The 14,591-nt window shown below is 39.1% G+C and overlaps 1 protein-coding gene across 1 annotated transcript in view; it reads right to left on the reverse strand.

Annotated features, from left to right (window-relative positions):
- Positions 1-14,591, reverse strand: part of LOC132517937 (uncharacterized) — a 175,230-nt gene that overhangs the window by 101,401 nt on the left and 59,238 nt on the right. The window contains exon 2 of the mRNA XM_060145960.1: positions 1,207-1,319. Coding sequence (XP_060001943.1) covers positions 1,207-1,319 — 113 coding nt within the window. The remainder of the gene's footprint in view (positions 1-1,206; positions 1,320-14,591) is intronic.

The raw sequence follows: 14,591 nt of genomic DNA on the forward strand, positions 1-14,591 counted from the left end.
ATAGGAAACATTCCAACTACAAATTAATCTTACAATGATAGAATATTCTAAGAGCAATGGATTCAAGCATGTTTTAGTTCTTTTGTGGCAGTAGTTGGTTAAGAGACCCTCAAACTCACATTCCTGCCTTTTAGGCAGAGTGGCTACAGACGCCAAGACTAGGAATCCCTGCCCCATTTCCATCTATGAGAGGGCATGTGACTGGTTCTCACCAATGGACTGTGGTTGCAGTGATGCAATTGACAATGCAATTGACCAAGAGGCCGTAGGGGATGGCAGGGCTCTCAAGAGAGAAGCCGGGTCCTTAATTACTGCGTGGAAGGGAAGCAGCCCCCTGACCAGCATCCACCACCTCTATCTGTTGCATGAGTAAGAAACAAACCGCTATTGTGTTAAGTCGCTAGAATGCTGGAGTTTATTTGCCATAGCAACTGTTGTTTCCTTAACGAATATACCTCCCTAAAAATGTAGCATGCCAAAACCACAATACAGAACAAGATGACAGGAAAGTACGATGCATTTTTGAAAAATAAAGTCACCTTACGGAGGTTTATTTATGTTTCTTTCACACACACACTCACACGCCACACTCACACACACACACACTTCTATTTTTAAATATGAACACATGGTCCTTAGGCAGATAATTTATTTTGTGGTCAAGCGACTAAGTTTGTTTTTAAATATTTCATAATCTCAAACCAACCCCTAACTGAATAAGCAATCCATTCTATCTATGGATTTGAATGCTTTCACACACAGGAATTGCATTGGTTGATGTCTGAGGAGCAATTTTATAATTTAGCATTGTATATTAGCAAACAATACAAGTTACACCAAAACCTTCTCGCCTTCATTTCCAGAACCTGCAACTCTGGATCATTTAGAAAAAAGAACCAAGCTGAGAGACTGTGACATGGCATCTCCTCATTTCCAGTAAGCTGACTAAACACAAAGCCTCCTTTTTGTGTAAAATGATGCATAATTTGCATTCAGGGCAGGCATTCATTTTATGAAGAGTTTCAAGTACAAATCAGATCAGACACCTTTTGAACATCTTAAATTGGGTTGGTTACAATTCCTTTCCAATATCTATCTGACTGAATGTTCTAATCGACCGCCAGGTTTGCAAGGAGAAGAGAAACACCACAATTTCCTTCCACTGGCAGCTCAAAGCCCAGCCCTGAGGAGCAGTGCGCACAGTACCTGACACTGCTCATGCTGCCGGTCTCGGATCCAAGCTTGCATCGCTCCAGTTGGCTGGCGACGATCTGGCGTTCTGCCTCTAGCTCTCGGGTCAGCCTTTCAAACTGTAATTCCTGAAATAAAACCATCAAAAAGATTAATGCTATCAGCTATACGGAAACTGGAAATCAGACCAAAAAGACAGTATGGTCAAAGGGAAGATTAGGATTTCTCAAGATGTTAAATTTGAGAAGCAGAGGTTGCTGATGTGGACCCGAAGAAGGATGAGGATTTCAAACAGACCTGAATTCATATCACAGTCCTGGGACCCATCAGCCGCAGGGCCTTGAATAAGCTATAGTCTTTCTAAGGATCAGTTTCGTCATCTGTAAAATGGGTTTACAATACTTACTTCATTAGGTTGAGGTGAAGATTAAATGAGACACTGACCATGAAAAATAAGCCTGTGCTATGTTTGGCAAATGTCCTGTACCCAACAGATATTAATACCCCTGTAACCAAAAGTGAAACAATAAATAAACAATTTATTTGTTATATGATTTGGAGTATCGTGTTTAGTCCCTACTGGCCATCTAGGTGCTTCTATATACTAATTGCATCTCTCATATTACTTACCTATTGCAGATTGAAGAAAATAATGCCTTAAACCTACACTTTTCCTTCTTTATATTCCAGCAGAAGGACAAGGACACTGATTCTAATTACAGAGTCTAATTACACGGTGAATTACCTTTGTGATATTTGATACATCACCTTAAAAAACAGCCAGCTGAACCAAGGAAGAATGCTTCTAAAAATCTGCCTGACACCCGCTGTTAAAAGATTAACTTTAATGAAAAATGATTCATTGAGTACGGCAAGGATTTCAGCTGTTCCAGCTACAGGACTTTTATACCATATTGTAAGCTTTATGTTTTATTTTTCCATACACTTAAGTTTTTATAAACATAATTATAGTAAATTATGTATTTTAACTAAAAAATTCTGAAAAAGTTTTCATAATGTCACAAATAACTTCTTTTAAAAAATAAATTATTGGCACAGTTGTATTTTAATGATGGGAAACCTTCTAAGAATGTGGAAAAATACTGAAAAAGAGGGTAGATGTTAACTTGGGAGAACTAAAACTCCCAGCATTACAGGGATTTGTCTTCCCAGAAAAGATGAGTTTATTTTATTTGCTACCCTGGGATGCCCTAGGGTGAGACCTTTAAAAAGTAGGGTCTGGGGGCTTCCCTGGTGGCGCAGTGGTTGAGAGTCCACCTGCCGATGCAGGGGACACGGGTTCGTGCCCCGGTCCGGGAAGATCCCACATGCCACAGAACAACTAAGCACGTGTGCCACAACTACTGAGCCTGCACTCCAGAGCCCATGAGCCACAACTACTGAGCCCACATGCCACAACTACTAAAACCCACGTGCCTAGAGCCCATGCGCCGCAACAAGAGAAGCCACTGAAGTGAGAAGCCCGTGCACCGCAATGAAGAGTAGCCCCCGCTTGCCGCAACGAGAAAGCCTGCATGCAGGCAACGAAGACCCAATGCAGCCCCCCAAAATTAATTAATTATTTTTTAAAAAATGCAGTATCTGTGAAGTGCAATAAAACGAGGTATGTCTGTATATTTTATCTTAAATGTGTCTGTATAACAGTAAACAAACTCATACTTTTGAATTGATAACACCTTAAAAACATTAACACAAAGATTATACAGAGCTCCTCATAGGTAAACAGAAATTCATTATTCGTATTATCTAAAGCACTTTAATTTGCTGCATTTTTGCATATGTTACAAGCAGTCCAATATGGCAAGACAATCTGAGTCAGGATTTACAAAACTTTTTGGGCTTCTGCTAGGACAGACACTACCCTTGGGTGTGCTTGCTGAAGGCTGTGGCCTCACTAAATGTTTTCTTCACATTAGTTTTATGGGAGGGGGGTGTTAGTAGACATTTTCTTCATGAAATCTGCCTTCCAAACTTATAGTCACAATACTCAGTGCTCTTCATCTGTGTGCAGCTATTTAATTCCATCTGACATCACTTCCTTTCTGTCTGAAAGGCTTCTTTTAATATTTCTTGTAATATGGCTCCTTCAGTAATGAATTCTTTCAGATGTATATGCCTAGTAAAGTTCTCATTTTGCCCTCATTTTTGAAAGACATTTTTGCTCCACTGTTCTCTCTTGCATTTACTGTTTCTAACCAAACAAAACTATGATATTCCTTGTCTTCATGTCTTTGAATATATTGTATCTTTTTTCTCTGCCTCCTTTTAAGATTTTCTCTTTATCATCAGTGCTGAACAACTTGATTTTAAAGTTCTCTGGGTGTAGTTTTCTTCAGGTTTCTTATGCTTGGGGTTCAGTGGGTTTCTTGGATCTGTGACTTTATAGTTTTCATCAAATCTGGAAATTTTTCAGCCATTAATTCTTCAAAATTTTTTTTTTCTTTCTCGCTATCTTCTCTCCTTTGGTGACTACAATTAAGTGTACATTAGGCCACTTGGAATTGTCTCACAGGTCATGGATTCCTTTTTCCACTTTTAAAAGTCTTTTTTTCTTTCTTTGTATTTCATTTTGTTTAATTCCTATTGGTGTCTTCAAGTTAACCAGTCTTTTCTTCTGCAGTGTCTAATCCACCATCAGTCCCATGGAGTGTATTTTTAATCTCAAACACTGATGAATCAAACATGTCTAGAAGTTTCATTTGGGTCTTTTTAAAAAAATCCTCCATGTCTCTATTTAACTTTCTAAACATATGGAATACACATATTAAAAACTGTTTCACTGTCCTGATTTGCTAATTCTAGCATCTGCATCAGGTTCCCAGCTGGTTTCCCAGCTTGGCTGGAGGGTGTAAGCACATATTCTGGGTCCTGGTGTGAACACCAGGTACTAGTTCCTCCCATCCTTCCAGGTAGTTCTTTCCCTGCCCCCTGCTGGTTTCCTTACATACATGTGCTGCTCAGTTCTCTGCTGAATAGTCCAAGGGGACCCTCTGCAGATCTCAAGGGTTCTCTTTCTGAGCAGCAATCACCTTTCTTCTATTTTGCCCTGCAAATTTCAGGCACCTTTACCTCTCTGGGTTCTCAGTACTTTCTCCCCAACTCAGGGAGTCCTCTGGGCTCTGCCTGGGTCCCCCTTCCTTTTCTCCACTGTTGTGGGGTAACTCTCTCAAGGCAGTAAGCTGGGGCAATTGTAGGGCTCACCTCATTTGCTTTATGTATCTAAAGAATCTTTTTTTTCAGTTTTATTTTTAATTGAAGTATAGTTGATTTACAATGTTGTGTTAGCTTCAGGTGTACAGCAAAGTGACTCAGCTATATATATATATATATATATATATATGTATATATGTATATAATCTATATATATAACCTGTGTGTGTGTGTGTGTGTGTGTGTGTATATATATATATGTTTTTGTAACATACACACAATGCGGTACGCGGGGCTCTCACTGTTGTGGCCTCTCCCGTTGCGGAGCACAGGCTCCGGACACGCAGGCTCAGTGGCCATGGCTCACGGACCCAGCCGCTCTGTGGCATGTGGGATCTTCCCGGACCAGGGCACGAACCCGTGTCCCCTGCATCGGCAGGCAGACTCTCAACCACTGCGCCACCAGGGAAGCCCCACACAATGCATTTTTGAGAAATAAAAGTTGTCTTACAGAGCTTTATGGTTCTTTCACACACACACACACGCACACACACACACACACACACACTCATAATCACACACAGTGCTATATATAAAATAGATAACCAACAAGGGCCTACTGTACAGCACAGGGAACTATATTCAATATTTTTTAATAACCTAAAAGGAAAAAGAATCTGAAAATATATATATATATATATATATATATATATATATGTCAACTCTACTTCAATAAAAATTAAAAAAAAAATCACTGTCCTTCATTGCCTAAAGTGTAGTGTTTTGAAAACTGGTGTTTTTGTTTTTGTTGTTGTTGTTTCAGGTGGGAAGGTATTACTCCTGGGTCACTGTTACTTTCTTAGCTGAAAGGTGAAAGATTAAGAATTAACTATTTTTCCCCCATGCTTGATTTGTAAATGTTTATTTTCCACTGTATTTAAAAATTCATACTAAATGTACTACTAAACAGCTAAGTACTGAAGTTTTTACCCGTTTAATTTTGTTCACTATTTCAGTATTAAAAATAGAAGCTCTTTTTGGGTTACTTGTATCTTTAGTTTGCATGATGACTTTTTAATTGAATTGGAATTTTCTTTATTAAGGAAACTGAATCAATGTTTTGCCTTTTAAAATGTCCATTCAATAAATGTTTACTTTGTCATGGCATATATGAAACAAGCAAGTAATTAAGTGAATTTTCCCTCTGTGTTTCTCTAAGGAGTACACAGCAATGTCAAGGTCTTCCAGGAGCAAGGCGGTTTCTCTTCTGCACCTAAAATCCTACATTTTATTAATAAAGTAACACAAAACATAATAAAAAAATTGGAGGCAAAAGTATTTATTGATCACTTACTATTGAGTGCATAATTACTAGGACAGCATATAAGGAGGAAACTTTTCCTGCTGAGTTGCCACTGTATCTGGTATCTAGGACAGTCCTGGCACATAGTAGGTGCTCAATAAATATCTTTTAAATAAATATACCGATACTAAGTGCTTTACATGCATTGCCTTATATAAACATCATAAACCTGCTATTTCTTAGGTTCTGTTTTTTTCCTTACTTTACAAAAATGTTAAGGTAATGGGATGAAAGGATTAGCCTTAGTCAGGAAAGAAATTCTTCCTTCAAAAGTAGGAAAGAGAATGAGATCAAAGATGATGTCTTAGGAGATCTGGACATAGAGAAGGGAAATGTTGAATGAACGAATTAATATTGAATGAACTAAATATTCTCAATACTGTCAATTATTTTGTTTCAGAGACCACAGCAGTCCATTACTGTAGAGACATGAGATGTCAGTGTCAACTATGAAGTTCATTAACATTCATATTTACTCATTATTTAAATAGTTTTTATTAGTATGAACTCTAGAGATTGGGTTCCAAAATGCCTTACTGCATTGTCACTTATTTTACATCCATTTTCTACCTTACCCCAACCCAAGGGCCTAAGACTTATAGGAAGGGCTGTTTTGGCCACAGCACATGGTTGGGGATGGGAACTGTCAGGACCTAAGCTAGTCCTGTATGGTTTTACACTTGGAATTAAAAACTGACCTTAGAATTGGGAACTAGCTGAGCTGCAACTGAGGTTCTCAAACTTGGATCACTCCTGTGGCGTAAAAGTATCTGTAGTATCCTCCAGGGCAACATTACAACAGTGAATGAGCTTCTATTCCATTGGGAGATACTTATGCTGTGATGTGGGTGGGAAGATGACCTTCCCCAGTTCTAACTCAGTTTAATATCTGGAGGGAGAACAGACCTCTCAGGACTGAATAATTCTTGGGTATCTTAGAGACTTTAAGATGAGAGAGCATTCAAGAGAGGGATGTTGCTAATAAGGGCTGGTGGGTACCCAAGAAATTAATGGGAAAAATAAATGTAGATATATTTAGTGAACTTTATAATACTGGTTGTAAGTGAATATGTGCTATTAAATTAATTCAGTGAAGGTGAAACTATAAAGAGAGATGAGAAGAAGGGTGAAGAAAGATCTTTGCAGGTTATCTGGATTTGGAGGGACAAGGAACAAGAGAAGTCAGCAAAATAAATACAAGAATAGGCGTAAGGCACAAGACCGCTAATATGGCTTCTCCTGGGCACTTTCAGTGGAGAAGTGGTGATATAAATCAGGCTATATAAAACATGATATGACACCAAAAACACAGGAAACAAAAGCAAAAACAGACAAGTAGGACTACATCAAACTAAAAAGCTTCCTTTTCTGTCAGCAAAGGAAACAGCCAACAGAGTGAAAAGGCCAACTATGGAATGGAAGAAAATATTTAAAGGGGTTAATTTCTAAAATAGATAAGGAATTCATACAACTCAATAGTAAAAAAACAAAACAAAACAAACCAATTAAAAAATGCATTAAGTACGTGACTAGACATTTCTCCAAAGAAGATTCAATGCAAATGGTCAACAGGTATATAAAAAAGGCACTGAACATCACTAATTATCAAGGAAATACAAATCATAACCACAATATGATATCATCTAATAACTATTAGGATGGATATATCAAAAGAACAAAGGATAACAAGTGTTATTGAGGATGTGGAGAAATTGTACAGTGTTGATGGAAATGTAAAATGGTGCAGGCACTATGTAAAACAGTATGGAGGTTTCTTAAAAAATTAGAAACAGGGGCTTCCCTGGTGGTGCAGTGGTTAAGAATCTGCCTTCCAATGCAGGGGACATGGGTTCGAGCCCTGGTCCGGGAAGATCCCACTTGCCGCAGAGCAACTAAGCCCGTGCACCACAACTACTGAGCCTGCGCTCTAGAGCCCGTGAGCCAAAACTACCTAGAGCCCATGCTCCACAACAAGAGAAGACACTGCCATGAGAAGCCCGCGCACCGCAACAGAGTACCCGCTGCTCGCCACAACTAGAGAAAGCCCACGTGCAGCAATGAAGACCCAACACAGCAAAAAATAAATAAAGAAAGAAATTTATTTTTTTAAAAAATTAGGAACAGAACTACCATATGATCTGGCAATCCCACTCCTGGGTATATATATCCAAAAGAAGTGAAATCAGGATCTAAAGGAGATACCTGCACCCCCATGTTCACCACAGCATTATTCACAGCAGCCAAGATATGTAACAACTTAAATGTCCAACAGACAAATAGATAAGGAAAATGCGGTATATACATATAATGCAACATTATTCAGCCTTTGAAAAGAAGAAAATTGTACTATTTGCGACAACATGGATGGACCTGGAAGACACGCTAAGTGAAATAAGTCAGTTACAGAAAGACAAAAATTTTATGATTCCACTTACATAGGTATCTAAAAGAGTCCAACTTACAACAGAAGCAGAAAATAGAATGGTGGTTGCCAGGGGCTAGGGAGTGAGGTGAATGGGGAGTTGCTGTTCAAGGGTATAAAGTTTCAGTTATACAAGATGAATAAGTCTTGAGATCTCCTATATTTAACAACAGTGTTAAAATTGTTAACTTAAAATTTTGTCAAGAGAGTATATCTCATTTTTAGTGTTTCTATAGCACCCCCCTCAAAAAAAAGGAAAGGGACACAAGGAAACATTTGGAGGTGATGGGTATGTTTACATATTTATTTCCTTGATTGTGGTGATGGTATCCTGGGTGTATGTATATGTCCAAACTCATCAAACTGTATACATTAAATATAGGCGGCGGGGTGAGGGGTGGAGGTTGTATATCAATTATACTAAATAAAATTGTTAAAAAAATACCCCCAAAATGTGGACTTAGAAACTGTCTAGAGAATGGGATTTCATGGGAATTAAGACTAGTGGGTGAATCATAGCAGCACTATTTACAATAGTCAAGACATGGAAGCATCATAAATGTCCGTCGGCAGATGAATGGATAAAGATGTGGTACAATTTAATCCTACTCAGCCACAAAAAAGAATGATATGATGCCATCTGCAGAAACATGGATGGACCTAGAGGGAAGTCAGACAGAGAAAGACAAATACTATATGTTATCACTTATATGTGGCATCTAAAAAATGACACAAATGAACTTATTTACAAAACAGCAACAGACTCACAGACATAGACATCAAACTTATGGTTATCAAAGAGGAAGTGGTGGGAGGGATAAATTAGGAGTTTGAGACTAGCAGATACCCGTTATTATGTAATAAGGTCATACTGTATAGCACAGGGAACTATATTCAATATCTTGTAATAACCTATAATGGAAAAAAATCTGAAAAAGAACCTATATATATATATATATATATATATGCAATTGAATCACTTTGTTGTACACCTGAAACTAATACAACATTGTAAATCAACTGTGTGCCAATTAAAAAGAAAAAAGAAGTGGGTGGATTAGAGAGGGCATCCTACAGTAAAGGAGTTTTTTATTTGTTTTTTGTTTGTTTGTTTTTTGCGGTACGCGGGCCTCTCACTGTTGTGGCCTCTCCCGATGCGGAGCACAGGCTCCGGACGCGCAGGCTCAGCGGCCATGGCTCACGGGCCCAGCCGCTCCGCGACATGTGGAATCTTTCCGGACCGGGGCACGAACCTGCGTTCCCTGCATCGGCAGGCGGACTCTCAACCACTGCGCCACCAGGGAAGCCCAAAAGACCTCCTCTTGTTTGCTAACGGAATGGTGGCGGGCAAGAGGGCGGAGGGCAGAAAGGGGCATGGGCTCTGTCGGGTTCAACCTCCACAGTGGAGGCCCCAGGGTTCTCTTCAATGAGCCCTCAAGAAAACTTGCCCCTCGTGCTGAATCAAGTTAGATGAGGAAGGAAAACCTATTAATGAGCCACAGAAGGTACTGGTCTTGTTCAAGGTGCTAGTCCTGTGAGGAAAATTGAAAGACTCAGTCAACTTTCCTACTGTGTCCTCTATTTCTTCCATTTGGTCCACACCTCGTTTTAATTTTGAGTAAATCCCTGGGTCGGTAATAAAGATAGCAATCATGCTCTAGGCCTGGGGCCTTTATAGGAGCATCTTGTTAAGGAATCAACCTTCTTGGGGACTGATGCCCTTTCTCTATATTCCATTTCTGTGCCTGCTGCTGGCTTCATTCGATGGTCCCTTGGCCTGTCCAATGAGCCCTTCACCCAACAGATAACTCTGCTTTCCCCTGACCTCTTCCATCCTCCCGTCTAAGGCTGCCCGTTGCCTAATATCTCCCTGCCTCTTGCTGGAGACTCAGCACATTGTCTATTTCGCCCAGACGCTCACTACACCCTCTCTATTTCAGTGCCGCCCATGTCTTGCCATCTTTTCTGCAGATCAGATCTAGTTTTTAGAAGCACCAATATCAACACAATCACTTTAATTTTATGTCAAAGGAGAGAAGTGGAAGATCATTGCTAGTTCTTTTCAGGCTCTAAGATGCAATGATTTTAGGGAATCTTGACTTAGTGACTCTGCTTGCAATAGTGGAGCAAAATGACTGCTCAAATGTTTTGAAATATTTTATTAGAGAGTGAATTATAGTCATTATCATCGTATAAATGTTGTCCTCAGATGTTTTTCCACCTGGGAGAGAATCAGGGTCTAGGAACTGTTCTCTGTCCTCTGGCTTGAATCTCTGCAGGAAAGATGAAAGACTAGTTTTCCACTGTGTAGATGAGTTCTTGCCCCCTGATTCCCTCATCTCTGCACCCATCAAGGATTTGTATCATCAAGTGATCCTGGGAGACCTTTATTCTCACATCACTTTTAATTCTCCTTTCATATGAACGAGTTGACTCCATAGCCACAAATTCTGGGCAACGTTAATTTCATCCCATGGAGACATGTTCTGAAGCCAAATCTGAAGGGAAGGTGGCACAGATGACAGGGTAATAATAGGAGGCTTACAGCAAAACATTCAACAAGTTTGGAAAGAACAAGCCCAGATGTCGAGATGGAATGGAACAAATCAATGTCAACTGTAAAGCTATGTAAACCTCATCGATGAGTCAAAAACTATGGCAAAGAACTGTCCGTGAAAGTTACCAAAACTGACAGATTAATGTTTTAAACAATCACGCTGTCATCCTGGGTCACCTAGCAAGACAGCGGATGACAGGAATCAGCGCCCCAAAGCGGAATCATAACGCACCTTTCCAGAACAGTTTCAATAAAATAAAATATAACAAATACCTCTTTCTGACCAACTCCTTCAATCTGTAAGATTCCATCTGCTTTGTTCTAGCCAATGCCTTGATATCCAAATAAAGCTTGTTTATCAAAATTTACTTAATTCCACTAAAAGGCAGGGCTCCACAAAATAAAGGAGGCCACATTTCTCGGGCGTTTTAGACCATGTAAGAATCCACTAGGTTGCATACAAAGTTTAGTGATGCTACTATAAGGGTGACCCTTTACCTACATCATGATAATATCTGGAACTGTTTTTTAACGCCTGGTGCATAACTCAGAGCTACAAAATAAAATTTTCTTGGTAATGGGGCCCTCATGTACATCTTGAAAATTTTCTACTAGTGATTTTTATGCCCTTAACTACTTGGGAATAACTTTTATTTACGACACAGCCCACAATAATCGCAATCAATATTTTACGTATTTACTTATCGCGTATCATGCTCAACTAAATGCTTTACATGCATTAACTTATTTATTCCTCACATTGACCCAAAAAGGGAGGCATTTTATTTTCTAAGACCTTGCAAATTTAAGGATGTTAACTAGCTTCCCCAAAGATTAGCTGGCACTTGGACTAGAAGTCTATCTCAAATTAACTGTTCAGAACCCCACTGCCTCAAAGCTCTTGAGTATTTGTTTGCATTGTTTTAATGGAAGCTATAGAACTAGGAACAACACAGCCAACATAATAACACAACTCTCCTTAATGAGGAATGACTACAGCTCAGTCATCTTAGTTTTTCTTCCCTTTCTAGATATAAAATATTGGAATTACTATGTCCAATCATAGGAAGAATTATGCTCACTGTACCATTTAAGTCCACACCACCACTGAAATATTTTCTCCAAATAAAGGCCCTTGACTTTTAAGAGGGCCACTGCCAAACTCAGATATACCCCATGAAGGCAATGAGGATGCTGAGGGGTTATACTTCAGTGTCCTTGTCTATATTTAGCCCGTAATGGAGAAACCAGCCTTCCAATATTTAAAGGGTGAAAGAAGAAGTACCAGACCCCAGGCTCAGCCAAGAACCATGACTTGCAGTCCCCCAAATTAACTCTGAACGGTCTCACTTTGTACCCATTGCTCTGAATATCCACTTCCTCTTCCCCACTCTTTGCTTGATTCTAAGTCTAGGGAAAATGCCTTTGCCTTCAATTTTTATGGTGCCAATCTCAGCATTGACTCATTTAATTCCATCTGTTCTATACAAGTACATTCATGACCTGCCCCTCACTCCTTACACAAGACAACAAATGACCATGACATTCACAGCACCAACAGCTGTATCGAATTCACTTAACTACATACTCATCTTCTTTCTTAGAACATACATGTCTTGTTGTCAGAGACCATGCCTTTGCATTATCACCTTCTTCTCATCAAGCATAGAGTGCATTCAGTAAATGGATGGATGGATGGATGGATGGATGGACGATGGATGGATGATTTAATGTATGACCCAAATATATTATATTGGGTCAATATAAGAAACTGTGCAATAGTGTGTATGCATAGAACAAACTTACTAATGCATCTGATAAAATGCAGAAGTTGAAGTTAAATTACTTTTGTGGCACTTCCAATGCAAAATTTCTATAATCTTTTCCATGAATTTCTCTCTCTCTCTTTCTCTTTCATTATATGACTTTTGTATAACTAACTTGAATTATGGGATAAGAACTATAAGAATAATTCTATTCAAAAAATAAACAAATGGCACCTAATGAAACTTAAAAGCTTTTGCACAGCAAAGGAAACCATAAACAAGACGAAAAGACATCCCTCAAAATGGGAGAAAATATTTGCAAATGAAGAAACTGACAAAGGATTAATCTCCAAAATATACAAGCAGCTCATGCAGCTCAATATCAAAAAAACAAACAACTCAATCCAAAAATGGGTGGAAGACCTAAATAGACATTTCTCCAAAGAAGATATACAGATTGCCAACAAACACATGAAAGAATGCTCATCATCATTAATCACTAGAGAAATGCAAATCAAAACTACAATGAGGTATCACCTCACACCAGTCAGAATGGCCATCATCAAAATATCTACAAACAATAAATGCTGGAGAGGGTGTGGAGGAAAGGGAGCCCTCTTGCACTGTTGGTGGGAATGTAAATTGATACAGCTGCTATGGAGAACAGTATGGAGGTTCCTTAAAAAACTAAACATAGAACTACCATACGACCCAGCAACCCCACTACTGGGCATATACCCTGAGAAAACCATAATTCAAAAAGAGTTATGTACCACAATGTTCATTGTAGCTCTATTTACAATAGCCAGGACATGGAAGCAACCTAAGTGTCCATCAACAGATGAATGGATAAAGAAGATGTGGCACATATATACAATGGAATATTACTCAGCCATAAAAAGAAATGAAATTGAGCTATTTGTAGTGAGGTGGATGGACCTAGAGTCTGTCATACAGAGTGAAATAAGTCAGAAAGAGAAAAACAAATACCATATGCTAACACATATATATGGAATCTAAAAAAAAAAGGTTCAGAAGGACCTAGGGGCAGGACAGGAATAAAGATACAGATGTAGAGAATGGACTTGAGGACACGGGCAGGGGGAAGGGTAAGCTGGGACAAAGTGAGAGAGTCGCATGGACATATATATACTACCAAATGTAAAATAGCTAGTGGGAAGCAGCCTCATAGCACAGGGAGATCAGCTCTATGCTCTGTGACCACCCAGAGGGGTGGGAATAGTGAGGGTGGGAGGGAGATGCAAGAGGGAGGAGATAGGTGGATATATGTATATGTATAGCTGATTCACTTTGTTATAAAGCAGAAACTAACACACCATTGTCAAGCAAGTATACTCCCATAAAGACGTTAAAAAAAAATTCTATTCAGAACAGAAATGTTTGAGTGACAAAAGGCCAATATTTATCCTTTCTCACTCACTGCTCTTTGTTGAAATTTAAATAGCTAAATATTCATACCAGTAGAATAATTATATATGCTCTCATAACTAAACCACATCAGTATTTTACTTGACCTACAGTTAGCATTTAATTCGTTGGCCTCTCCTTCCTTCCTGGAGCAAAGTCGTCATATGGTTTTCAATACACCCCTCCCCTGCTTTCCTTCCCACCTCTCTGGCTGACCTGATTCTCAGTGAATGTCTCTCTCTTAAGCAACCGTTCTCCCTGGAATTCTTTTAAATTTCTATTTTCTTAAACTTCCTCTGAATAATCTCATCCATTTCCACAGCTTCAATAACCAGTAATGGTGTATATCCCACTGTCCACTGACATCTATTCTGGAAAACCCAGAGGTTCTGTCCAAAGCTGAAATCACAGCCAGCCTATAAACCTGCCATCACTCCTTTGTTTTCCTGTTTCAGAAAATGGCACCTTCATTTACCCAAGTTGCCTAATCCCCAAATTTGTGTATCATTCTGGACTTTGTCCTCTCCAAATATACGTAACAAATCATTAAGTACCACTGTGATATTGTGATTTATAAGAAGAAGTATACCTTTGGTCTTCATCCCCATTTCTATCACAGAAACCCTTGGAATTTCCCAAGTGAGAAGAGTGTGACAAAGGTGTCTTGTTATGTTAATGAGGTGACTTTTGGAC

Source organism: Lagenorhynchus albirostris, chromosome 3 (assembly GCF_949774975.1).
Source record: "Lagenorhynchus albirostris chromosome 3, mLagAlb1.1, whole genome shotgun sequence".
Taxonomy (NCBI): domain Eukaryota; kingdom Metazoa; phylum Chordata; class Mammalia; order Artiodactyla; family Delphinidae; genus Lagenorhynchus; species Lagenorhynchus albirostris.